Genomic DNA, 27,580 nt, shown 5'->3' with positions numbered 1-27,580 from the left:
TAGGATTAAAGCGGCATGATAGAAGACAAACTGTTGCATCCCCCGTAGTCATCCCTCGACACCAACAGCCCATCACCACCCTGCAGGGGTACAAATTAAATTCATTCACTAAATTATATGATTTACTAAACATTTACAGCCATCGAATTAGCGAATTGCTTTTACATGGTTTTTTCTTAGAATTTTGCTTTTCCTCTCGCCTGTCGAAATTTATTTGCTGCATTAAACCTCAAAATGCTACAATTCAGAAAATGAATTTTCGTGAAGATATTCAGTTAGGTGGAGCCCAAGTCACTGCATCCAGTTGACATAGGATGCTTGTAGGATTTAAAAACTAACAAAAAAATGGTTCTTGTCCTTTTATGACATCAAGATTTGATATTATTTCCAATGATATGACACTGTCTCGAAAAAGTCCTTTTCCTAACTGTTCTAACTGTTTGGGCTGCACAAGAACTGTGCGTGGCCCTTGTACTCGACTGCCCCCACAATCAGTGGACCTTAGAAGAAAGGAAAGGTAAGTTTAAGGATCACCTGTGGTGCTGCAGTAACCTCCACGTCAAAGCAATGGTGTTCATAAACAGAGCATGCAGCTGAAAGCAGTCAGTGAAAGAAACTGCAAGCACACAATGATTGATTAAGGTATCATCATAACGTAGTTAGGAAGCAGAAATGCATACCTCGACTTGGTTCTGCAGTGACCGTACGTAGTTGATGATCTCGTCTAGCATTCCTGTCATGCCCTTACTCTAAAGAAAACCATGGCCGCTGTGTTAGAAACTTATGATTAATGAACCACAATCTTGTGAACATGCATTTATCGATTACCTTGTGACAGCCGGGAACGAGGTCTTGCAAGACCCGCATTCTTTCTTTAATCCTCTCTCTTCTGCTCTGCAACCATTCAGGCATCTTATGATCGATTGAAACTGTTATGATATTACAGTTTATTTATATTAAGCAATATATTTGCTGCACTCACTCTCTCAGCTAGACTGTGACTGTCAGTGGCTTGGCCTCTTCTCGCCCTCACATGAACCACCTCTGTCTGCTTGTCTGCTTCCTTTGAGTTGTCTCTCGCTCTCTTTCCATTCCGTGAGCTCTGCTAAACATGCGTGTCAACTAACAACAGAGTAATAAAACTAAATCAAGCGCTGCTGAATCTCTTTTTACATACATTTTTGTTCTCGCTGATCTTTGTTTCAGTCAATCCAGATTCAGAAAAGCGTCCATTGCCGGTTAAATCATGCACCTCCATGCTCTTCCTTTTCCTTCCTTCTCCCCGACTCAGCTCTGCATCAGACGATGCCACGGGCACTGGCAAAACAGGGGAAGCAAACAGGCGTCCATCCGGAGAAGACACGTAGATGGATAAGTAATCTTCGTCGAAATAGCTCATTAACTCGAGACTCGGGATCTCCATCGTGCACTCTTCTAGTTGGCTCGTCATCAAATCCATCCCATACTCCATCGCCATGGCAGGCAGCCATGGCTTGAAGCAGCTCGAACTCCCTGCGTATTCTCCCATCAGAGCGGATTCACCTTTGAAAACAAGAAGAGGCCGCCTCAATTTATAAGCAACTCAAAGGAAAAGGCACTTGGAGCGACTGGATTGGGCCTTCTTGCAGCATGAAAATAGGGCAGCACTGTACAAGTGATCGTGTAAAAAGAATTTTCTAAATGCATATAAATTTTAAAATAAATTCACATTTAACCTATTCATCTACGTTTTGGCATTTGTGACATAAATTTAGCTCTCATGAATAGAAGTGCAGTAGCTAATGCGATGGCAACACGGTCGGAAGGCTAATTAAACCCCATGAATTGAGATTTTCCAACACTATCCATCTTCAGGTAACTTCTATGAATTGAAATGCAGTATCTGGAGATGGATATCCTCAGGTAACTTCTATCATCCATCGACATCCTATACATTGAGTAGATTAAGGTGGACAGAGTAGCATTATCAAGAATGCAGAAGCAGCCTTTCAGCGTGCAGTTTACTGTGTTGAAGCTTTTGCTTTGACAGGCAGATATCAAAGAAGGAAGGTTAGCTGTAAGAATCCTCCAGTAGACAGCATGACGATAGAGAAATATCTTATTTATTTTCTGAGACGCTTTGGATTAGAGGGATAATTGAATAATTGTTTATGTTAGGAATTAATTAATTAATTCATTCAGATGTGCTGTCTCATATTAAAAAGCAATCTACTTCAACCACTTTATCAAACTCCAAATTTTTACCATTTGAACTGGTCAAAATCCCACCCAATAGACCTTCCTGATCAAATTTTAAAACAATAAAACCCTAGCTCATGACAGTCTATCAACAAAAAACAAACTTTGGCAAAAGATTAACACACGTAATTATGTTAATTAATTGATTTTGACATAACATTAGTGAAAATATACAGTTATAATAATTTGACCGGCGCCATAGATATAGTGGCAATTAATTTATTCAATCAGCTAGCACTTAGTCGAGTGGGTGAAGAAAAGCCCCAGTCAATCGGTGTCAAATCTATTAATTGTTTCGGTGCTTGATTAAATTATGGATTATGATTAGTATAACAGATACGAATCTCAGGATGATATATCTGTTCGCATAATTGAGTTAATTAATGAACGAGGGTTCTAATTAATTAATTAACATGCATGTAATGCCCAAACACTAAAGAATTAGCATGCATGCGTGGCGAACGCCAGTGATTTATGCTTGAAGAGACGGAACTCGAAGACTTAGTTTGTGACTGATCGAGTTAGCATCCACATTACTTGTTCAGTTGGCGATCACGTTGATGAAAGTGCATGATGTGTATAGCATCCACTATCATGTAAAATATAATAATATATTTTCTTCCAATAGATATGATCTGAAATCATATCGTTACATGATTATGGGGGTTGAGATCTCTCCGGCATAAAACTATTGATATATATCGACTCAAAATGAGACAAATATTTGACTCCATAAAGATTTTGTCCAATGCGGAGGGAAGATATATATGCATGATGAATTGATGATGCGTTAACTCGAATAATTGGCTTGATTCTATTAGAGAATTGTATATATATTTATATATATGCTCACAAATCTTTGACAAAAGAGTGAAAAAAATAACTTTACTACAAGGTTTTGCATTTGTTTTATGGCTAAAAGATCCCCCCGTTTCATCTCTGAATCGGTCGTTGCAGGCATACGAAGCATGCTAATTAGTTAATTGATCCGAGTCACCACCCGCCTGGAGCCAGGCTGAGCTTGAGGTCCAACCTGCACGACTCGCCGGCTCCGGCCGAATTCTTCGCCGGCCTCGCAAACGAGCTCGAGCCTGTCTCCGCTGCGTCTGCGTGGCCACTGTCCGCTTTGTGGACAAGCGCTCCGCGCCCATAACCGGCGGAGAAGCGAGAGAAGCCCGAGGCAGGGGACGATGGAGGAAATGCGCAACCGTGCGCCACGTGGATGGGCTCCGACGCCGCCGCCGGCTCATCGGCGGTGCGCGAAAAATAGAACCACCTGGTGGCAGAGTCGGCTGCGGGTGGGTCCGTTAACAGATGGGGCGGCGGCGCGAAGGCCCACCCAATCGGGTTCCGCGGATACAGCACGCTGCCGCCGCTGCTACCGCCGCCGCTCCCGTAGAGGAGATTCTGCTGCTGCTGCTGTCGCTGCATCTGCGCGCGCTTCAGGTGCTGCCGCTCCTTCTTGTGCGCGTTCTGGTGGCCGCCGAGCGCCTGCGAGTTGGCGAACTCGCGGCAGCAGTAGTGACACTCGTACTTGGCCCTGTCTCTGGCGCCGCCGGAGGCGGTCGTGGTGGCCGCGGCGTCGGAGGAGGTCAATCCACCGGCCTCCTGACCTTCGGACACGTTGAAGCCGAACAACTTCATCCCGTAGCCGCGATTGTTGGACGACGGTAAACAATTATCTTCCTCAGACATCAATAAGATTTCCTCCGCTTTGTAAACAGAAACAAAGAAAGCAGAGAAACGATATTAAATTGGCCTCATTTGCAACGGTGTGTGCTTATCCATGTCTCCTCCTCTCTATACGCCAATACGTTGTTTATATAGAGTGCAGTTTGCCGTGACCTCTGAGATAATTTGAAGGATCAAAGAGTTAGTTCCCAAAGCGGAGTAAAAGACAGGGATCAAGAGCATGATCTGAATAGTTTATCAAATAAAAGACAGGATAGGGGGCATATGCACCATCATACCATTTGAATGAAGTGGTGTTTCAGGCATTAAGTTGCTTGATCGTGCATGTTAGAATTAGAAGAAGTGGCTCAAGGAAAGGTGAGTGGGTTCCACATCGTGTTCATCCAAATGCAGTGTGCGAGCCAATGCCATGCATGCAGTGACTCTGTTGCATGCCATAGTTTCCAACCGCAGATGGTTGGTGCCGTCAGTGAACGGCACCATGCTCTCTCATTTGTCTCCTCTGTTTATTGTTAATTATACCAATTAACAACTTGATCTGCTTTCTCGCTTAATTATAATGCCATTAAACCAACCCATTCCCCCGGCCGGTCAAATAACAGGGAAGAGACTTTGCCTTTTCTAATTAAATTAATAAATTAACAAAAATAATAATAAGCTTTCAAACTGGACCTCCCGGCAAAATTATGATCTGTAGACTGGAGGATCAAACCTTTTCGATTTATTAAACATATCCGATAGAGCTAATGAATGCTTAACAGTGTGCTAGGAAGTGTAGGATAACAAAGCCCCTCACCTTTCAGAATTTTGTTAATAATTATATATAATTTGCATGATAAGTATCTGCGCGCCTACGAATAAGGAGCATGCTACTTGCTAGTGTGGTATTAAAGAGCAGTAGGACTTGCACATGAACAAGAGCCGCTATATGGGAGTAGACTATAAATCCACTTCAGTCATAGATATACTCAAAGGCTAATCACCACATCAACACAAAACAATTTTACCTCGCAAGTAACAATCAAGTCAAATTGGCAGTCAAATTGGCACTTCAACATCTACTTTAAGAGTAGCTAAGAAGATTGCGCAAGAAATAGTTAAATACAAAGAAGCATTTAAACAGAAAATAAGCACATTGAGTAAAAGGTAATCAACTCATACTATGTAGAAATCTCCAAAAAATACATCAACTAACTCAGCAATCAACCCTTTTCACAAATCTTCTGGCAAGTTGTACAAAACTTGATTTCTTGCTTCTTAGTGTCATAAATACAGTAAGAAACCAAGAAACACAAAATCAGGGCTTGTTTATAAGATCAATCGACCCATAAGTTGCAACTTCTGATAAACATCTGCTAGCAGAAATCGGTCACAATTTCTTCCACCAAAGTCTGAAGAATGTTGCTCTCTAGATCCATGCCAGCCTCAAACACTTCCATCTTACAAACTGTCCACTTTTCAGTTGAGCTTTTCATTCCATTCTTGATCAAATCATCCAAAAACTTGCCTGCCAAATCCAACCATTCTCTTATTTGCCTGCCAAGTTCTTCCAACAATTTTTCTCGGGATAAAAGGAAAGGTATATTAAGATATGTCATGAAACCAGACTTGCTTGAGCAGCTATACTTAGAATCTAGGCATTCGATCATGCAATCAAATAGCAACTCTCTTAGTTGATCTGTTCCTTTTAACCCTTTATAACAGGGATCAACGGTTGGTATCTGAAGTGTGTCGCAAATACCTTGTAGCAAGTCTAAAAGAGATGATTCTAGAGAAATGTCTAAAGAACCAACTTCTGGTCCATTCGAGGTGAAATTTTCAAACAACAGTAGTGCATTTGAAGCAAAATGCCTGGCTTCACAAAGAATAGAGTTTGAAAATCCAACATCACATTGAATATAATCGGCAGTTGAAGTTATGCAATTCAGAAGCTGGATTTTGTCCACAATAGACCTGAGATCGACTGATGTTGCTGAATCCAAAAGTTCATTCTCTGTATCAGTTGACTGTGGCGTGTTGCAATTTTCCACCAAACCAAACTGCAGCTTTCCACCTGAAAGCAAACACATTGTAGACAAATATGATCTTAATTTACAATGTCAGTGTTCATTGGAGCAAACATAGAAAAAGGAGTTCAAGGTTCACAAACATATATGATAAACTTTGCTGCACCTGAACTGGCATTAAGGCTCCCAATTGAACAACTCTCATTCGAAAATGCAGCCTCTAGAATGGATATTGGGCTAAGCTGACTACTCTCCAAATCAAGAACTGATGCAGGGCTGATTTTGACATGGTCCTGTCGGGAAAAGATTTGTCAGAGGAATCAAATTGACCAACTATCATACTAGGAGCAATCTTGAGAAATTTATTTTTAATTGATAATCTCAGTTATCATTGAAAAAGTTATGCTAAAGAAGTTGACTGAGAAGGCAACAATTATAAGAAAGAGGTGAAAATTCTCTGGCCTTTTATATATTACCCATAAAGAATTTGGCCATGCCATTTCAATTTGATACTACAAAATGTCCAGATAACATAACTGTCAAGATTAGGAGTGTTAACTAGGTCAAACCACCAACGGCCCAGCTCGGTATGGGCATGCCGACCATAAACGGGCCAGGCCTGAGCCCAGCAAAGTGCCTGGGCCAGCAGCAATTACATGGCCCATGAGCTGAATCCAACCCACCAAAAAGACTATATATACAATAGTTTAATATTTAATATTTTAAATATATTCAATAAAAATATACATTCTATAATATTTATTATTTTTTCTTAAATTTTTATTGACTATTTTTTAATATTTTAAAATTTTAAATATGGCCTCCAGGCCCAGGATCCTGCTGAGCCAGACCTCAATTTGAGCCCAGCAAACATGACTCCTCACGGGCCGGGACATGGCCCAAGCTCAGGCCCAACCCACTGACACCTATAGTCAAGATAGCAAATAAGTGAGATCTTTAATTACACTATTAACGAAATACCAATCTCATGTCTAGAGGCAGGTATAAATATGCTCTTTTTTGGCACAAAGACCACACCAATAGAACAAATATTTCGGCTCTCATAACTCATTTCATTTTTAAAAAACTATACATTATGAAGGAAAGTGCCATGAAAAAATAGGAGGCAATAAAAATTTGGAAGTTTGCTGAGTTTCTTCCTTCTCAAATCATGCTTATCATCATCATCACTAAGCCATGAGGTCCAACAATTTAGAACTGATTTCATATATAACTCATTGTAAGCACTAACACGCTTACATATATATTCTTGCAAACAAAAAACTATATCCCCTATGATATGAATCTAGATTTTAGATATAAAAGGCCTAAAAAGGAGAAAAAATGTGCTAGACATGGTCATACTGGTTGAGAGCTAGATATGCTCTGGTCAAGGAACACTCATACTACACCCACTATGTCATATGGCGGGCACCATAAGGATATATGAACAAGCAAATAAAACCATTTTTTTCACCTGTGTTTGTGTAGGAAAACAAGATGAGTCTGAGCAGGAAGACATGACAATTTTCTCGGAGCAGGCACCAGTATGTTTATGTTCATTCTGTTCAGATATGAAGGCAGTTCCTAGATCTTCTAGACAAGGAAAAGATCTTGCAGCCCTAACTAGTAAGTCCTGATCAATGGAAGTAAATTCCTTAATTTTTTCTTCAAGCAGATTCCTTAATTCATCCCCTCTCAATGTAGCTATTCTGTTAGATATCATGTTACACCGTGTATCCAACTCCAAGGTTGCATCACAATCAATGTTGTTAATGTACTCATTTGTAGTCCTGTTATTCTCCTTTTCCTTGTAAGAAGGTGATTTAGGCATATGCATAATAGGTGAATTGAATGTGAAACAAACAATATCACTGCTCTTGAAACCAAATACATCACCACTTTTGTAATTTGAATTGCTTTTGATACATCTTTTGCTGAAAGACCTGTTACTGTTTTGTCCAAGCCCCTTTCCATCGCTTAAATTGATTCCAGTATTTTGCTTAGCAGAAGTGGGGTGTCTGGTTTCAACATGTTCTCCACAGAAAGTACTTATTGTTCTCTTATGCGACATGTTCTTCTTCTTAGCATTAGTATCTAATTCCCTTCGATTGCTATTTTGTTCATAAGCCAACTTTGAACGGCTGTCTTTGCTTGTGTTTCTTACCACAAAAGCAGAACCTTTTGCACTACCGAGCTTATTTGCATCTCTTCCACCGTGCTTACTTGAACTAACCTTGGTTCCAAATGCTACTTTGTCTGTTGAAATAGCATTTCTTCCACTGGCTTGATTCTGCCTAAGTTGATTCCTCCAAAGACTATTCGATGACCTATCGAGCTTAGTCTTGCATGCACTTTGGTTATTCTTCTGACCAAGTTCCTCCAAGTTGTTTTGCACGGCAATCTTAGATTGAACGGGTTTAAGCATCTCAAAGCCATTGCAGTGTTCCCCTTGCAAGGCAAACGAACTAAAACTACCTTCTGCAATGTCAGCATGAGGGCAAGAAGCATTACCAATATCAAAAGAAGATGAACCAATCCTTTGTCTCGGAGTTTTTTCATCACCTAGTTGTAATCTGAATTTGCCATCTAATCTCCCACAGGTCATGCTAGATTCAGAAACAGAATCACAGAATGATTCATTAGAGTCCTTCAAGGTCGTGACGATATCAATGCCTTCTACGTCAAAGATTGAAGAATCCTTGTAGGTTATTGCCACTTTAGCCCGACCTCTTGTCTGCAAACTAGGCTCCAGAATTCTAGTAGCAGCCTTCATCAACCTGCCCGGTGGTAACCGCGAGCTTTTCAGAGGTGAAGGTAGCTTGTGAATCTTATTCTTTGAGGGGGAAGAGAGCACGGTCTTCTTCTTCCCCGGAAGACTAGCTTTCCCGTGGCCTTCATCAATGGGCTGTCTCTCAAAGAACCCTCCAGTCTTCCTCAACTTATGCGGTCTGCTCTCCTGTTTCCCAATCCCACCAGATTCCACACGCAGGTCCTGATCGATTCGGTGAAACACCCCACAATTTTTCTCCCTGTTACCAAGGCAGCTGTAGTATGTAGCCTTTCGTGGCCTTTCATGCGCGATAACAGGCATGGATTCGAGACCCATCAACCTGGCCACCAGCCCAGGAGCCTGCATACCACGTCCCAGATCGTCGAGCTTTTTCGTGCAGGGAAAACCACCCTGGTTCTCATCATCGATCTAACATTTTGACCCAAAAGATCGACTTTTAGGGAGCGTCAATGACACAAGGAACATAAAAGGACACACACAAAAAAAAATCAAAACTTCACCAGCAGCAATTTCGCCAATGGCATCTTCTCATCGGCGGCGAACGCCTTCGTCGCCACTGCCGCTTTCACCGCACGAACTGCGCAACCCAATGAAGGGTGTAAACGCTCCATACGCAATGCACATTATATTGACAGCGCAGAATAACAAACTGCCAAAATACCTGGAGGGAGGAGCTTCCTCCGAGAAAAAAGCTTCCTCTTTGCGAGCCGTCGGTTCCGCTCCAAAAGGTGGAAGAACACGCCGACGAACCCACCCGGCTGCCTCTGTTGTGCCTTCCTCTCCGCGATGGCGAGACTCATCTCCAGGCCACCGTAAAACCCCCCTCAAGAAAGACCGAGTAGCAAAAGGCAGCTTGACAGCGATTGCTTATTACTACTCAGCAGTCAATGGAGCGTCATCTCCCTTTTTCTCATCATCCTTTTGGCAGTGCAGCTGGCAAGCAACAAATTAAATGCTTCCCTTAGAACTCAGTCGCAGTCGCAGTCGCAGTCGCAGTCGCAGAGCACGCAGAACAAAGAAGCCAAAGAGAGAGAAAGTCGAACTGAAGGAAATCAGAAGAGGATTAATTAGTAAACAAATAGTTAAAGCTTATGGAAGCAAGGGAAGTCTGGAAAGAAGAGTGCGGTGTCGGAGCGTATTCTTCTTCCTTCCCCCTCTCGCTTTCTTTGAAAGCCATGTTGCAAATGCTTAAATTCCATCCTTTTTTTACCTTTTTTTATTCCTCTCTGTAATTAGAGGGAGCAAGAAGAATACAGCAGCAGCAGCCAGCGAGTGGAAGATGGCGGATGCCAGAAGCAGGCCCGATGTGTTCTTCCTTTTGCTTTTCTTCTCTCTTATTTTACGACAGTTTAAACATAGTAATGATATAAGCCCAAACTCTGCAGCAAACAGTCAATATCAGTAATTCCAAATGCCAGTGGCTCTTTCATTCCAAATGACCCCTCTCGCTCTCTTCTTTATTTTGTTGTCTTTTTTGGATTGAACAAACCAGGTATGCATGGTATGTGGGAGGCCAAGGGATCATCTGTCCAAGCTCCACCTACATCTTGCTGCGATACTCGCCACCATCCCATTTAGCGGCATGAGCGGATCAACAAGGAGCTTTATCAGACTACGCCCCACTATGTGATCGGTGAATCAAACTTTATCCCATGCTTCATCAGGAACTCCAACTTCCGAGACCGATTAACGAGACGCCATGGCAAACCGAGGCGCTTTCCCACGCCAAGCAGTCTACATGCAGTGGACGAAAAGCGAAGAGGACCACGAGAGCCAATGCATGCGGAGCGTCCCCGGGACACGAGGCGCGTCGCCGTGGTTCCCAATTGGGCCACGAGCGGGCCGAGGTGGGACAGCGACGGCCGAGGCGACCGACCATTCATGTTTCCTACTTGAGATCCTGCCGAATTGACTTACATTCCCATTGCACTGTTTCGGCCCCACCACCAGGCCCGCACGGCTTCTCTGCCCTCCGCATCGTTTTCAGCAAGGAATTTAAAATGCTCTGTCGGTGCAGTCCTTGTCGTCGGGCAGATGTTAATAATTACTTCACATTCGAATACCTCTTCAGGTGGTGCTTTATCCTTCACTGAATAATTTACGTAAATAATTTGGACTGTTGGTGGCATTTGTCAGCTTTACTAATAATCTTCGACTAATTGATGTTTGTGATGTCAGGTCAGGCTAATTAATGATTAGTGCGTGGGCTAAGTCAGTCCGGCCGGCATTGGATTCTCTCGTTTTAGATTGCATCCTTTCGTCCTCTGCCTGGCCTGACAAGGACGACTGGAGAAGGCCTTTCTTCTTGGCTTCAGTAACAAAACGACAGGGCTTATTATACGCAGTTATTTCTTTTCAGTCGTGTTAGAAAATTGTAGAATCGAGTTGAAACATGAAGGGTTGCGTTTTTGTATAGATTGGCTACTTTGCTATTGCATCAATAACTTAAAAGTCCGATCTCTTGATGTTATTTCCTTCTTGACAAAACGATTTCTGTAAATAAAATATATCTTTAATATCAACTATAAATTTATTAGTTTGTGCAGGTTTTAGTTTATGAGACTATATATGAAGAAGCCATTAAATCGAATTCTTTTGGTAACATATCCAGTTCCATTTCCCAGGCCCCAAAACAAGCCCGGATAAGACACTGCTCGGCCCACGAATTATAGCATAAACAATGATGAATTATAATTAAAAATGAGATTGACAATTCTCAGGAGCTATCGTACTGCGTAATATCTCATCCACTAGGAGCCAGATAAAATCTCTTTTAAGTTCGTGGAGGAGACCGATTGGTACAATGGAATCGTGCTCGACCCCATCATACAGGGCGATGTGTGGAAGCGACTTCCCCGGCCGATCCAGTCCTGGCTGTTCTCTTGTTGGTCGGTGTGCATCGAACCGTTCGTTTAGTTTCTTGATTTTGTATCCTTCCTTTATGGCTCAAAAGTCAAAACCCTTTGGTTTTCTTTTCTTTTGGCCCCATTGCTGTTGAAATATAGGATCGTTTATATGCGTTTTAAGTTTTTTTCTTGAAACATGTTAATTCGATCCCTATCATATGGTTATGGTTCCTTCTTTTCCATGTAAATTGTCCTCATCTTGAACCAGGTGCTACTTTAGGGTTCATTAGATTTCTCTTAGGCTTGTTTGCAAAGTTCTTTTATTTTTTAATTCGATATTACAATGCCCTTTGCTAGGTCTAGTAATGTCTCAAAAAATTATTGAATGTTACAACAGGCAAACGAAACTTCTAAGATAAGTTTTAATCTTCTTGAACAAAATGCTACTTGAAAGAAGACTAAGCTTGACGATTCTTAGAGTTTTTTTTTTTTTTTTGTAGATCGATATTAAAGTATCATTTGTTAGGTCTAACAATGAGACAAAACTTAATTAGACAATTTTTTTCGATCTTCTTGAACCAAAAGTTACTGGCAAGTAGACTTTAGCTTGACAATCCTCAAAGACATTTTAAAATAAGTTATTATTATTATTTATTTATTTATTTTTAAATGAGATTTTGGACATTGGTAAAAACTATGTGTTCAAATTTGACCATGCCATTTTTAACGAGGGGAAATCACTATCTAATTAACTTGAGGTACTAAACTACTAATCGTGGTAAGATACTAAGATAGCACATGTTAAAAGGAATTTATCTTGTTTCATAGTTTAGCTTTTTCTCAAACTCATGCTTTTTCTTTTGACTGTAAACCACATTTTCTTGCACTAAAGATCTTTTTTTTTTTCTTTCAGATATTCATTTATCTTGAGGGCTTTAATTTTTTCCCCCTGTGATATAGTGATTTTAGTGTAGATTACTACTATTTTCTCTTCACTATATTGCATCACACTTACCAAGAGACATGTTTTGGACAAATTTGATGTGTGTGTGTGTGTGGTTGAAGTGCCTCTAGACAAATGTGGTTTGTAGGTGTGTGAAGTGCCTATAGAAAAATTTGCTATGACAAATTTCATGTGTGTGTTTTCTATAGACATTTGGTGAAGTCTTTTTCCATGATTGTTTTAGTTTTTGTATGTGATTTAGAAAGTTTTATTTGATAAACTTCTAGCAGGTGCTATTTATTTACAGAATCAGTTGTCTGAAAGAAAATTATGATACATAAATTAGCTTAGGTGGTTGCCAATTTTAGATCTGCTGGGGGTGGGAGTGTGAATATTGAAATTTGTTTGCGTGGTTATACCTTAAGGCTAGTGTTACATACAATGATGAAATCTGTTTGGGTTCTAATGCCCCAGGGGATATTTTTTAGGTGGTTATTCTTCATTCTTGCACATACCGGACATGAAACATGAACAGGATAAAAAGCACCCTACTTTGATATTTCAAGCCTGCGGATGCTTCATCCCTTACAATGAACATTGACCATTAGTGTCAGGTTTGCTCAATAAACATTGATCCTTTCTCCTTTCCTCTGTTACTTCAGAACTCTCAAAATGATCTTATTAATACTCTTAATGATTAAAGTCTGTAGTGAAATTCCATTGGATGGGATATTGCAGGCTGTGCCACACGTGATAGCTCTTTTCCTCGTCCCGACCCACTTCATGACTCACATAGCTTTACTCTTTTGTGAGGCTGTATGGTCTGCAAGTATCCATGATTGCATCCATGGCCAGTTATGGGTGCAGGTTACCATACAATCCACCATACAACATACCGGCACAACTATGGCCACTACACGATATGGATGGATTGGATGTTTGGGACCCTTCAAGATCCCGAGGAGGAACTCAGTAAAGGAAAGTGATGTAAGCTAAATGACTGTTTGCCTTAGTGCTCTTGTTGCCAAGCGTGCTGCAATTTTATTGATATTCTGTTTCTTGACTTCAAAGTAAGGTGAAATCCATCATCAGGTGACTTTGAAAGATCATACGACAGGTCACTTGACCTAAAATTTCATAGAATAGTTGGTTTTATTTGCTTATAGATTGTGTAGATGAGCTTTGTACTCTGCAGAAGTACGTGCAGTCAATCTGCTTTTCTCCAACTGAATACATGTTTTTGCAGTCTTAATTCACAGGCAACAACAATTGTCATGCGTTTTGCTAGACTAGATTCTGAAGCTGTATTTGCCTGCGTTTTTAATCTCTTACAGCAGCTGTAAAAAAGGTCTAAAGTTGTGCATTATGAGCTTGGAGTTTGGATTCCTGTAGTTCACACGGTGCAAATCTATATACAAACACTAAAATTTGTGGATGTGCAATTCATCTCGAAGTTGGTCGACATTTAATTTTTTAAGATATCATCCTAATTATGATTGTGCAATGTCAAACTGGAACTTGGACCTACATTTTTGTCGACAGTAGTTTAAATCAGGCAAGTTAATTTAGTTTTCTTCATCGCGAAGATTCAAAGCATTCATGCTTTAGTTGACCTCACAAAAAAAATGTATACTCTTAGTTGCATTAATTATCATGCATATATAGTATTATAATTTGACTTTGATTCATTTTACAGGGCTCAACGGCAGCAAATTGAGGACGTTGCTATTATATGGTTGACTTTTGAATATCTGTTTTGACTTTTTAGTGTTTGTTTGTTGGGGGAACTGAACGCCAGCCCCGATAAAGTACTAATGTAGAAGCTAATCTAAAAGGCTGTGTGCCAATTATAGTCCAACAAGGACGAAATAATTCATCATGGATTTGTATTAATTAATAATTAATTTTAGTTTTAATTAAAATTAAACCAAATAAACTTTTGAACCACCAAACCTTAGATTAAAGAAAAGGAGCCGAAAGGAGAAGAAAGTGTTTGAAGGAGGAAAAGGCGCCTCTTATTTGACTACCATGAGAGCGCGAGAAAGAGGGGAAGGTGTGTTTAGAGAAAAAAAAAATAGAAGGAATGACTAGAAGTAGAAGTCCTAAACACAAAACAACTCAATTTGATTCATAATTTTATAAATTTGAATTTGAAATAAATAAAATAAATTTAGTAAACAAATTATAAATGCTTATAGTGTAATAGTATATATATATGAATTATAGTTTAAATTTTTTATATAATTAAAAATAGATAATATAATGTAGTATTTGTATTTAAAGTTTATTTGAATTTGTTAAGTAGGTTATTTGAGTTATTATAATCCTTTTAAGTATATAAATTGTATCGCACGAATTCTCTTACTTAAATGTTTCATAAATGGGTCAATCTTTTATCAATATATCATGGATTGTTAGGTTGGGTGTGGTCATCACTGATCCCCCTATGCCACCACCTCAGTTGATCTATCGCTCCCCTCCCCCATTCCACTCATCACACAGATGTCTATGCTTTTACTTTTAGGTTGATTTTCCCACTCTGTATAATCTTGTGCTTGTGCAGTGCCCCAACTCAATTTCTTTGTCAACATCATCAAGAGATTCACCACCAGCAAGAATTCCACCATTAATTTCTTATTAGTGCCCCACTTAATTTGATGATGCTTTGCCACCATAATACCTCGATGATCTAAACTTGTTAGCTGAGCTTTGCTCTTTCCTTTGGCTTGCAAATCGAGGCTGATTGATCAATGCCTTTGATCCATTAACAGATTAACATCTCTCTTATTATCTCATTATCCTCTGAAACGCACAAATCATTTGCATGTGAACCATACGAAGGGAGGGTTGTCATCTCTACGACTAGGTGGTAATTTGAAGTCTGTAAAACGCACAAAAAAAAGTGACGATTTTATAGAAAGCAATTGCTGCGGAATCAGAAGCGATCGAGCAAGGACAATTCATGGCTACGGCCGAGCAGCGACATTAATTTATGCGCTCGTATATCATGAGAGATACGTTGAAGAAGTGGTTTTGCAGCAGGGTCCGCCGCCGACGGATCAGAAGCAGAGGAGTTTCACCTCCCTCCGACGCCGTGGATCATCATCTTCTTGAACTCCTCAAAGTTGACGTTGCCGTCGCCGTCTACATCGACGGATAGGATCATCCGCGCGCAATCCTTGACGGAGCACTCCTCCCCGAGACGACTCAGCACCCGGTGGAGTTCCTCCGCGGAGATCAGACCGTTGCCGTCGAGGTCGTACACGTCGAACGCCTCCCTCAGCTCCCTGCTGTCTCCGTCGTCGTCGCCGCCGCCACAGCAGTCGCCCCCTCGGCGGTGGAAGTCGGCGAACTCCTGGAGGTCGACGAAGCCGTCGCCGTCGGAGTCCATCTCGGCGATCATGTCGCTGATCTCCACGGGGGAGGCATCTAGGCCGAGGGCGCGGAGGACGCCGGCTAGCTCGGAGGCGGAGATCCGACCGTCGCCGTTGGCGTCGTAGCAGGCGAAGACCTTCTCGATCTCGTCCATGCGGAAGAGGCCAAAAGAGCCCTGGGCGTCTGCCGCCATCGCTTCTCCTCTTCCTTCGATCCACGTAAAGAAATGATTAAAAAGTAACGATGGTCGGCTCAAATAAATAGACAGGCACGAGAAGTTCGTTTGAGGGTTAACGCGGAGTCGTTTTAAAAATAAAATAAAATTTTAAAAAGTGAAATTGAAATAAAAACGCGGTTTCGCACAATGATTTTTTTTTTTTTAAAAAAACGCTACTTTCAAAATCTAATATATATAATTTGTAGTCATTGATGCAAGTTTATTTTTATTTTAATTCTTTTAATATAACAATGGGAATTTATCAAATATTATAATTTATAATATTTTAGAAAAGTCTAAAACATAGCTCAAATTGAAAAGAATCAATTCGTCTATTGATTTGATATTATCAACTTATTTCTTAGGGTGGAATAACTTTTAAAATACAGTAAAATAATTTTGTCAACTATTTTTTGGTTATATATATATATATATAATTTTGAATATATTCAAAATTTTGAAATCCAACGACTATAATAACCTCTAAATTTGCGCAATATAATATAATTATAATACAGCTTAAAGTGGAAAAAAATAAATGCATATGTAATCAATTTTTAAAGGAAGAAAATCAATGATTTTTTAAATTTCCTTTCTTAAGTAAAAAAATACATCATAAAAGTAATATAATGAATTTAACATATATTTTGGGCAGCTTTTATTGACATGTATTTATGAGCACATATGGCACATATAATAGTAAAGAACTAATTATTAAGAATAATATAAAAATATATGTGGTAACAAAAGAAAAGTTTAAACTTTTTTTATAATAATTAGTGTAATTATTATATAACTAATGCATTTGAATTGTATATTCTAACCCATCATAATATTATGAATAATTATAATTATCACATATAATTATTTAATAATTATTAATATATTGTGGTAAGTATACCTAGTATAGTTATGTAAGTACTTAACCAATAACTCAAAAATATAAGAAAATTTAATTAGTTACCTGTGGAATGGATAAAGTGACAATTTAATCGTAAAAATTAGGAAATTACTTATGTTAATTACACAAAAAAAATTTTGACCGCTACTGAGAATATAATATTAAGAAAAGGAATAATTACTGGAGAATAGAATTCTACTCTGGAGGTAAGTAATCAGCCTCAACAGTAGAATTACATAATATATAATATAATATAAATATAAATACATTTAGCATTATATATTATAAAAATAATTGTAAACTTATTAAAATACTTTATTTTTATTTATATTGAAAATATAAATTACTCTGTAAAAATTTAAATTCGTGTAGTGTCAATTTATCATTATTTTTTGTTATCTTCGTCTGTTACTGACCATGCAATATATCTTCTACACTTTTAAAGATAATTATGATAATTCCAAATTATTTTTGTTTAATTTAAATCGAAATACTTAATTATATATAATTGAATACTTTGATTTTAATACATTCGTTTTTCTTTCCAAGTACTCCTGGGACTCTCAATATATATATGCATGTGAAGATATTGCAAATTAAAAGTTGTACTCTTTTATTTATTATATGGATTAAAACCTCTGCTATATTAATAAAAAATTATTATTTATCACTATATTAAATAGTTAGAGTCATTTTGTGAAATCAATTTTGTTTAGCAACCGAAGAATATATTTATTTCTTTTTGTCTTTGTAAGAAGAAAACAAAGGAATATTAAAGACAGTATGAACAATAAGGGAATTTTCTATTTTTGTGGATTATTGTCTACTAATTTTGCTGAACATAAAATGAAAATTCACTAAAGAATTAACTCATGTATTTTTTTTTAAATTGAAGTGTTCAAATTTATCTGACTTATTTTAAAAATATACAGTCTTCTTTGATTTATCTATCAGATAAATTTAAAATATAATTTATGTATTTTTAAAATATTTATTTTGTTTGAAATTTAAATCTTAAAGGCAGTGGCAGTATACTCTGGTTCCATTCTGCATGCGTGTCCAATAGTTGTGGTGTCAACATGCTTCTTGTCGCTTGAAGTGCTGAATACGAAAGGAGGCATAAGCACTAGAAATGGTAATTGCATCCTATGCAAAAGGCACTTAGAAATCCATTAACATCTAGGAATGTTTTATAATTACTTGTTATTTTAAATTTTGTTAATTTTTTTCTAAATTTTTACATCGAGACTTTATTTTAGATATTTGTTTGAAATAGAGAATGACATGTAAGTAGGCACGAGAGACGAGAGCACGCATTAGGTATTTAATTTAATATACTTTTAGGTAATAAAACCTTTTATTTCTTTGTTAGATTTCTAAAATAATTAATTATTATTATTATTAATTTTACGACCAAATTAGTAATTGTAGTAGTATCTTATTCATGTATGAGTGTCTTTAAATTATATCTTTTTATTATTTTAAAATGAGCTGTTTGATATTATCAATTCACGATCAATTTTATATTATATTCTTAGTTGATTATGCATACGTACGTTACAATTTATATTACATATTGATATGGCATCATAAGTAGTCGATACAGGGTTCTCAAAGTCATCAGAAATTAAGGTGAGCTATCAATCAAGATAAAGGAAGCGAAGGAGGTCAAACTTAGATCAAGTCTGATCCATGGAAAACCGGAGTCGACACGCCAACCTCAGCTCGCCCATGCCTGACTCTTAATTTTGTATCAAGAACATGGCGAACATGGGATATATAGCAAGGTCAATAAAACGTAGGGAATATGAGGTGATGTGAACCCAGGGAATAAAATGTTGGAGTGGTTGAGTCAAAGTCTATATTGACCTCTATTCTAACTCTTGTCGAATTCTGTAGAGATCCACTAGGTCCATCCTTAACTAGATCATTAGAAACTTATCAATTTGGAAGACTGCTCATCTATGGTTCAAATCTCCAATTTCAGACGGGAACGTGTATAATTGATAAAACTAGACGCCTCTATTTAGATTAAATATAGTTAATAATTCTAAATACAAACTCCTCATGGTTGATGATTCCCCAATTTTGAATAGAGCAATTTTTAATTGTTGTATTAATTAATATTATCCATCTTATCTAAACTCAAATTTTATTATATATAATTGATTAAAATTAAAAAGAGTAATATAGTAATATTTAAAAAAAATCAAAACGTTAGAAAAATATTTTATAACTAAACTAATTATTTTCAAATAAATGAATCTTTTATTACTAAATTGCACATTAATTTTAATAAAAATGTACTTATTTTATCATTATTTTATTTATTTATATATTTTTTATTTCATCCTACTTGTTTTGATATATTTTCTATAGTTTATAAGGCTCATACAGTTATATTGTTTAAAACATTTTCATAATAAAATGCTTTAATAAATTAGTTACTCTTATTATTATATTGCACATTATATTTTTTTAATGAAAACACACAGGTTTAATTTTGTCTTTATTTTATTATAATTTTATATTTTATTTTATCTTAAATATTCAAATACATTTTTTTTTTGCATTTATGTGTATATTAATTTTAATGAGAATATTATTCGTATTTTATTTTATTTTTCACATTTGTTGATTTACTTCCGCATTGAATTTTAAGACACTTGGAATAGTCTTTATGCCTATTTTCTATTTATTCAATGTTAAAATATCTATGGCCCATTTTATCCAATAAAAATCTATGACCCAAAGGATTTTAATTATAATTTAGAGGAAAAACAAAAAATAAATAAATAATAATAATAATAATAAAGCTTCATGCGAGGACTTGTTAATTTGGTGGCTCAAAATGAGCGAGGCGTTGAAACCGACTTCGACGACTCGTAACCATCTACCAACGAATGTCCCGAATGAGACATGAAATTATTCCTCATCTTGGGAATTTTATGTGGCAGAAAAAAGCTCCACATCCAGTAGAATGCCAAAGCCGAACGCATTTGATAAGCAACGCATGCACCAGTAAATTAAGCATTTTGTTGATATTCCATGTCTTTTCTTTTCCAGAAATATTCTATAAAAATCCAACAGATATACAAACAGATCGTTTTCTGCTTATCTGTTTCCTGATTCAACTTTCAGTTTCTGTTCTACAATTCTACTGTAAGCCACTGAATTAGAAGCCATTAGCCTTTGCATGGAGAGAAATCATAGAAAAAAGGCATCGGAAAACTGCACGAAACAACAGGTAATATATATTTGTTTCATTGTTTCCGCTGGTTTGTGTAAATTTTTTCATCTGTTCGTTTGTTTGTTTGTTTCGAGATTGAGGAGTTCTTGCATTCGATTCTGCAGATTAACAGGTTAGAATTAGATAAGAAAAGGAGAGACGCTGAGAGTGAGATTGACCAATTATTGTCCCAACTTGATCTCACTGTTTCAGATATCCATTCCCTGCAAAACGAGGTAAAGCTCATTAGATCGATGGGCAAGAACTCGCACAACAGTTGCTCGATAAAATGCGGCGTCGAGAAGGCTTCTCTAGTGCAGGCGGCCGAAGCAGAACTGGAGGTGGCGAAGAAAGAATTGGTAAGGTTTAAAGAAGAAGGTTTCAAGCTCATGGATGAAATGGATGCTATAAGGGAAGAAATACACCAGGTCGCTAAGGAGAAGCAGCGATCGAGCAGCATTAGAAAGAGATTAGAATCCATAGTTGAGCAATTAAACTACGAGCTCCGAAGTTCCAAGTCCAAATTGGAGGTTGCCTCGTCGGCTCAGAAGAGGGCTTCAGATATAGTCTTCGATCTCCCGGTGGATCTGCGACAACTACAGGCAGTTAGAGATGCAGCCGAAAGAGATGCAGAGTCGACACATGAAGCAATTGAAGCCTTCAGATCGGAACTGATGAAGACAGAATCTAGTGTTTTGTACGTGGAAGAGAGACTTCAAGCAGCAATGGAAGAGATGAAAGCAGCGATAACATTTGAGGCAATTGCAGAGCAGAAGCTGAGGGCAATCGCACACAGCAACAGTAGTAACAGAGCGAACTCCTCTCTATATGGATCCACTATAACCATATCTAAGTTTGAGCACTACTTGATCGAGCAAGCTAAGGCAGCTCAGGAGATTTCTGGCCAAAGAGTAGAAGCAGCTCAAGCATGGATAGAAGCATTGGCAACTGGTCAAGATGGGGATCACAATAATCAGAGAAGAAGGCTTTCAACCAGTTCAAGGAAACCATTTGCGCCCAAGAAGACAATAAAAACTAAGCTCAGTGTTCACGAAGCAGATAAGAAACAAGTCCAGTCTTTGGATTCGAAACTTGCTCCAGCGACGAGAAGGAGATCTTTTACTCTGAGCCGAGTACCAGATCAATCCAGGAGAGTCAAGCTCAGGAGATCAGCAGGCTCATCAAAAGCACAGCCGGCTGTAGTCTCATCGGACACATGCTTAGCAGTCGGTAGAAAGAAGATCATCCTGAAGCTAATTAAGTTCCTCGGTGGAAGCGGTTCAGCAAATAAAAGTTGAGATTCATTGCACTTCAAAAGTCTTAGGAGAAGAAATCTCTTTCTGGTTCCACCTCTGCAGCAGTAGAATTATACTCCTTTGTGTTGTTGCCACTATATATATAGGGCCAGTTTATGGGACGCAAGTGTATATAATATACGTTTGATAAATATTTCTCTGTATTCTTTTTCTTCTACAAGTCTACCAAAAATGCTGCTGCTTCTGCTAATTTTCTTCTCCATCAAACGCAGATGTTTGTCTAAATCCCCGTCAGTCGTCCCAAACTAGAAGCGAACACATTTCAAACAATCGGCTTTTCAAACAGGCGCTTAATTGTCTCTGATTTCAATTCACAGAACAAACAAGCTAGCGATGAGTCCATGAATCTGTTATGCTTCTCTTATTCACTTAAAAGGTAAATTTTAGACATGAGTCCTTGGATCTTAGAATTGTCGCTGTCGTTTAAATTATCTCTGATTAAATAGTATGTCACTTCACAACTTTGGGTCAGCCTTCTCATCGCATCTATTAGACCATTTCTCTTTGTCCATGAACGGCAAATTTACTTTTTATGTCTGCCATCTAACTAAACCGAATCCCAATCGAATTCGATTTAGCCAGCCGATTTCATTGAGTGGTCAATCTTATAAAGGGACGGACCAATCAGTGACTGACTGAGTGGGCGACGCATCATGCGTCAGTACTTGTTGGCGAAACCACCCGTCATTATCCAATCCGCGTCACGCCTCGCCATCCTCTTTGTCCCTTTGCCGTTTGTTAGACGCAGCGGCAGTCGGGGAGAGCATTAAGATGCCACCTGGGCATGCAACATCGCCATCATCTGCCCTCACGCTCAAGGAAAGAAAGCCAGAGTTGCAGGAAAGAAGCAAGTGCCTGGAGAAATCAAGATCACTTGCTTTGACAGATCGATGATTTTTGAATATATATATATATATATATATACAATAATATCGATCACGGGTAGTAGATTAAGCAGACTTTCGAAGCAAGCCGCCTTTGCTTGAAGGAAATTAAGGGTGAAGTTGAAGAGTGCAAGCTAACAATGAATATAGTAATGCTTGAATTAGGTTTGCGTAGGAGAGTGTAGAGATAAGATCAGTGAAGGCTGGAGCTTTGAAGTCAAGAAAGATTCCTGGTGGTTTATAAATAAAATAATTAACATTACTTTCATCATCAGATCATGCATGGTTGGTGCCAGAAGATTGCGTTGCCTTGGCTCAATCATTTCAAGGTTGGGAGGAAGTGCAAGTGGTTGCCAAGAACATCTTCCTTGCTAAGGAAGATAATTAATTTTGTAAGTATCAATTTAGTCGTCTAATTTATTAGAAGCTCAATTATTCTGCAATTTTTATCTATGCGAACAAATTAGAGTGGCACAATTTGAGAGAATTGTTTGAGTGATTGAAGCCCAACTATTAAATAATATCTCATGTTTGACTATTCCAATATTAGATAAGGACCTAGCTACTACCTTAGCTATAGGTTGAGTATCAAAATGTCTATCATTGAGAAGCAAAATTCGTTTTCATATCTTTTATATTGTGTCAAACAGTCAAAGCATCATCATAATATAAAGCACCTCTAATGTCCCTCAGAAGGCACTACCATACAATGTCCCATTTTTAAAAAATATATTAAAAAAACACCCTTATTATATTTTTTTATTTTAAAAATACTTTATTTTAATGTGGTTAGAGTTGTTATGGTTGCACCTGGTATATAACATATAACAACCACCTTGCTCTATAATATGCAATTATGTCATATTATAGTTGTAAATGTATAATTATAATAGTTATGATCATAGTTACTATAATAATATTAAAATAATTTTAGTTAAGTTAAAATTATTTTTTTTTATTAAATTTGAGTAATTTTGATCAAATCAATTATGACTATAACGATATTTAAAATTAAAAAATAAAAATACACTTTTAATTATTTTTAAAAATGAACACCTTCTAATAATAATTAAAACAAAGAACTCCTTTTTACTTCTGTTCAATATGCTTTAGGCTCTATTTTGTTCTTCATGTATTTTTCAGTTTTCTAAAAACATAATAAAAAGTTTTAATTACCTCTAAATACAAATCTAGGTCTCATAAAAGTTTCTAAAATTATTTCTTATAATTCTCTTACAACATGTTTCTCATTATGGTTGACAATTTTCAAGAACATGTTTAAAAATAAAATTAATAGTTTCTTTCAAATACTAACTACAAAAGAATATCATTGGTCTTCACATAATTGTCTAGTATGCAATACTCATTCTTCCTAATCCTTTATTATTGTTTTATATTGGTTTGTGCATGATAACAATTTGTTGCCTTCACACCTTTAAAAGGAACTAAAAAAAGTTGCAACTCTCGCTTTTCATGTTTTTTTTTTAAAATCTCAAGCCTCTTCTCTTCCAAGATTTTTTTCTTCATTATTATCCCCTCCTCCTATGCATTATCTTTCAATTAAATCACCAGCTAGAGTAGGTCTTCTATTGAGATGAACCATAAGAAATCAAAGAGGTGCAAGGTTAAGGTGAGATTCATTGTAGAATTTTGAAATTATTTAAATCTACGTTTACTTACTATTAGGATTTAGATATTTTATTTTGAATTAATTTTATTGGATTTAATCTAAAGACGACTTTTCTTCGTTTGACTGACGATCTCATCTGAATTTATATTCTGAAAATGAACTTCCAAAATTGTTATTCAATCGGATATCACATCAGCAGTCTCTCATCCTTATTTATAAAAGGCCAATAATCTTCTATCTAGCCGGTGTCATGATCTAGGATAATCCAAAAAACAATATAAGTAATCTCTAGTCATATTTTATCATTTCAAATAGTTTATGGGTTTTTTTTGTTTCTCCTTATAATTTATAAAGTATTATATTTCTCCCATACCTTACAAAAGAAAAATAAAATATTTTAGGTAAAAATCAAAAGGGACCTCTCATTATTATTTTCACGAAGAGAATATAATTTGTTTAAAAATGAAATCATATATTTTTCATCCTAAAAATATTAAAATATTGTTTATTCAGTCAAAATTATTTAAATTTAATTAAAATTACTCTAACTTAATTAACATTGTTTTTTATATAATAATTATAATTAAACTAGAGTATTTTTATTTTATATTATAATAACTATTTTAATAACTTACAATAAAGATGTTTGTGAGATAATAAATATATTAAAACTTTTAAAAAAAAATTCCAAAAAAAGAGCACCTTTAGACAAAAAGGGCAATGAGGGGGCACTTTTCTTCTCAATCTAGGCTAATATATGGAATATACACTACATGAAAATATAACATGTCGAATTAAAGATAAAATATATATTTTCTAATACATAAATATTTTCTTATCTCATTTTTTTTCTTGCCATTAACACATAATTTTTTTAAAATTTATTATTGTATGTGCAGTATATACGAAATTAGTATTTGCATAAACTAGGAAGGATAAAACTTGATTTTGAAAGGGTGGAAAACGAAATATCCTCTAAAAATAAAATCAGAATTAAAAAAGAACTGGAAATGAAAAATCGCGTGGAAAAAACCCTTTTTCTCTGGTCCTTTCTGCAAACCATCCATACCTACCCCCAATTCGATAGCTTCGAAGCCGGCGAGATTTCTCCCTTGCCTCCTTTGCCCTTCTCCGATCATGGAATCGGCGTCGGCCGGTGCCTCCGCACCTGGATACCCAGATTCCGTCGACTCGTCGCCTCGATCCCGTGGCGGCGACTCGTGGGACGAGCCCTTGTCGTCCACCGCCTCGGCCTCGTCGCGCATCCGCGTCATGTGCAGCTACGGCGGGCGCATCCTCCCCCGCCCCACCGACAAGTCCCTCTGTTACCTAGGCGGCGAGACGCGCATGGTCGTCATCGACCGTCACGCCACCCTCGCTGACCTTTCCGCCAAGCTCTCACGCGACCTCCTCGGCGGCACCCCCTTCACCCTCAAGTACCAGCTCCCCAACGAGGATCTTGATTCCCTCATCTCCGTCTCCACTGACGAGGACCTCGAGAACATGATCGACGAGCTTGATCGCATCACCGCCGCTCCGGCCTCTTCTGGAAGCGGCAGCGGCTCGAGGCGCTCCGCCCGCCTTCGTCTGTTTCTCTTCCCCTCAAAGTTGGATTCGGCGCCTTCTTCTGCCATTGGGTCACTGATCGACGAGTCCAAGTCGGAGACTTGGTTCGTTGATGCTCTCAATAGCGCGATTAACAGCATGGGCATGGAGGAAAACCCTCGAGGTTCCACTGACTCCGCCTCAATCAACTGCCTTCTTGGCCTTGACGAGGATTCCTCCATCCATTCGCGCGGGGGCGGTAGACAACTGGAACCAGAACGCCCCATCCTCCCTCGTCCCGACTCCTCCGGCCGGCTCGGACGCCATGGCCAAGAAGTCCAATCTGTCCCCGGTTCACCAATGCTCGATAAGGCTTCTTCCTTCGGATCTACCTCATCTGCTCCCCTCTCCAATCTTCCACCCATCCCCGTTCCTTCCATCGATCGGGCCACTGAGCACCAGGAGGATCACTTCTCCCGCATGAATCAATCACCCGTCTCCGCCTCCAAGCAAAGGGCCGAAGAGGTTTTCAAAGATGCAGACCATGCTGCTCCTCCTCGCCAGCTTCCATCCATCCCTCTGCCGGTCGTCTCTGCTTCATCTCCCGTGATCTCCCCAACTGAAAACCCGAATAGAGAATTCTCGGACGACGATAGGTCTGATCAAGGAGGCTTCAGGAAGCTGTCGCAGCTCCAACGCCCACCCAAAACAATGACTTCACTCGTGGTCCAGCATCAAGGTATCAGCTTTCTTGTTGACTAATGTGTGATCAGTAGTGAATTGACCAAAATTTTGTGAAATCTTACTTTGATTCCTATCTCCAGGGTCATGAACTCAAATCCAAACTCAGAACCTAAGATACCTTCTGACGCTAGCTATTATGTATCACCGCCAGTCTCGGAATTACCAGCTTATGAAAGGCCTTCAATGCAACCAGAGCAACTACAGCAGCAACAGCCCCATATCCACATTCATCAACAGCATCCACAATTTATGCCGGCGAATACTCATTACATGCATCAAACAGCAACCGGAACCGTTCTCTCGATGCCCTCCTACTACTCTATTGCCAGTCACTCAATGCAGCAAGCACCACAAGTCCATTCACTTGATCCCCAGCTTCCGGTGTTCTACGTGCCTGTTCATCATACTACACCTTACAATTTGGCAGCAGTTCAGCCCAATTTAACAGATCCAAATACTTTACCATCTCTAGGAAAGCCATCAGCGCCTGTTCAAGGAGTTCCAACAAGGCCTGGAATTCCAGCGACTGCATATGGAACAGCAGCAATTGGCCCTGCATCTGCACCTTCTGCACTGCAACCCCAATTTGTCCATGTTGCAGGCAATCAATCCCACCCTTATGCAGGAGCAGGGTATCATGTCGTGCAGCATCCTCACTTATCTCAGTCCCCTGCAACAATGGCTAATTATAGCTACGAAATGCCCGCTGCCACTGGCCATCCTCAGCTGTACCACTCTCTGGCGGCCTCCCAACCAGCGTTGTCCCGGCAGTATCAGACACCCAGCTCCGCAGCTGTGATTCATGAAGGACTAGATTCGAACCCATCAAAATCACCATGAATCCACGATCACTGTCACTACTCAATGGAGGGGGAAAAAGATCTTTCTTTTTCAATTACAAAAGGTGAGTAGGCCTTCCAACATTATTCGCCAGTCTCGTTACTTATAAATCCTAATTCGATATGCAGTCTTATGTTTGGCTCGTTGGCATTGTTCTTTGTATATTGTCTATTGTGATAGGATTGAGGCGGATGCACGTTGCTTGTCTATGCACTCTATTATGGTTTCAGGATTCATTCTTGGGTCATGGGACCTTTATGATCTAGCGCATATGCTATATGTTAATGTATTAGAATAAAGTTATCCGATATATGAATGGCCTCTTGTTCGTATACATTTCCAATTTGCATGTCGTCTTGTGTATTCATGTCTCGATCCTT

The 27,580-nt window shown here is 38.4% G+C and overlaps 4 protein-coding genes and 2 pseudogenes across 4 annotated transcripts; 2 read left to right on the top strand and 4 right to left on the bottom strand.

Annotated features, from left to right (window-relative positions):
- Positions 1–5: 5 nt before the first annotated feature.
- Positions 6–1,528, bottom strand: LOC141837308 (transcription factor BEE 3-like; annotated as a pseudogene).
- Positions 1,529–3,231: 1,703 nt separating this feature from the next.
- Positions 3,232–3,933, bottom strand: LOC141838941 (zinc finger protein GIS3-like). The gene has a single exon (XM_074726572.1). It carries the CDS (start codon positions 3,931–3,933, stop codon positions 3,232–3,234), a length of 702 nt encoding a protein of 233 aa, XP_074582673.1.
- Positions 3,934–5,095: 1,162 nt separating this feature from the next.
- On the bottom strand, positions 5,096–9,530 carry LOC141841866 (uncharacterized). Its single transcript, XM_074730062.1, has 5 exons — positions 9,392–9,530; positions 9,231–9,307; positions 7,414–9,138; positions 6,103–6,229; positions 5,096–5,983 (listed from the first exon to the last, which is right to left on the bottom strand). The coding sequence occupies exons 1-5, from the start codon at positions 9,528–9,530 to the stop codon at positions 5,286–5,288; spliced, it is 2,766 nt and encodes a 921-aa protein (XP_074586163.1). The 3' UTR covers positions 5,096–5,285.
- A 5,862-nt stretch (positions 9,531–15,392) lies between these two features.
- On the bottom strand, positions 15,393–16,100 carry LOC141841078 (putative calcium-binding protein CML18). The gene has a single exon (XM_074729203.1). The coding sequence runs from the start codon at positions 16,085–16,087 to the stop codon at positions 15,596–15,598; it is 492 nt and encodes a 163-aa protein (XP_074585304.1). The 5' UTR covers positions 16,088–16,100; the 3' UTR covers positions 15,393–15,595.
- Positions 16,101–20,148: 4,048 nt separating this feature from the next.
- On the top strand, positions 20,149–21,649 carry LOC141836942 (protein PLASTID MOVEMENT IMPAIRED 2-like). The gene is made up of 2 exons (XM_074724419.1): positions 20,149–20,259; positions 20,367–21,649. Exons 1-2 carry the CDS (start codon positions 20,209–20,211, stop codon positions 21,537–21,539), a joined length of 1,224 nt encoding a protein of 407 aa, XP_074580520.1. The 5' UTR covers positions 20,149–20,208; the 3' UTR covers positions 21,540–21,649.
- A 3,485-nt stretch (positions 21,650–25,134) lies between these two features.
- Positions 25,135–27,536, top strand: LOC141840407 (uncharacterized; annotated as a pseudogene).
- The last annotated feature ends 44 nt before the right edge of the window (positions 27,537–27,580 follow it).

This window comes from Curcuma longa, chromosome 11, assembly GCF_044706935.1.
Source record: "Curcuma longa cultivar G26 ecotype Majalengka, Jawa Barat chromosome 11, ITB_CL_G26_1.1, whole genome shotgun sequence".
Lineage (NCBI taxonomy): Eukaryota > Viridiplantae > Streptophyta > Magnoliopsida > Zingiberales > Zingiberaceae > Curcuma > Curcuma longa.
This window is presented reverse-complemented; position numbering and strand designations above follow the sequence as displayed.

Coding starts and splice junctions, on each gene's coding strand:
- LOC141838941 (XM_074726572.1), bottom strand. CDS start 3,933: ATGTCTGAGGAAGATAATTGTTTACCGTCGTCCAACAATCGCGGCTAC.
- LOC141841866 (XM_074730062.1), bottom strand. CDS start 9,530: ATGAGTCTCGCCATCGCGGAGAGGAAGGCACAACAGAGGCAGCCGGGT. Junction 9,308..9,391: donor GAGGAAGCTCCTCCCTCCAG/GTATTTTGGCAG, acceptor TGGGTTGCGCAG/TTCGTGCGGTGAAAGCGGCA. Junction 6,230..7,413: donor GTTTTCCTACACAAACACAG/GTGAAAAAAATG, acceptor TTTTCCCGACAG/GACCATGTCAAAATCAGCCC.
- LOC141841078 (XM_074729203.1), bottom strand. CDS start 16,087: ATGGCGGCAGACGCCCAGGGCTCTTTTGGCCTCTTCCGCATGGACGAG.
- LOC141836942 (XM_074724419.1), top strand. CDS start 20,209: ATGGAGAGAAATCATAGAAAAAAGGCATCGGAAAACTGCACGAAACAA. Junction 20,260..20,366: donor AAAACTGCACGAAACAACAG/GTAATATATATT, acceptor TCGATTCTGCAG/ATTAACAGGTTAGAATTAGA.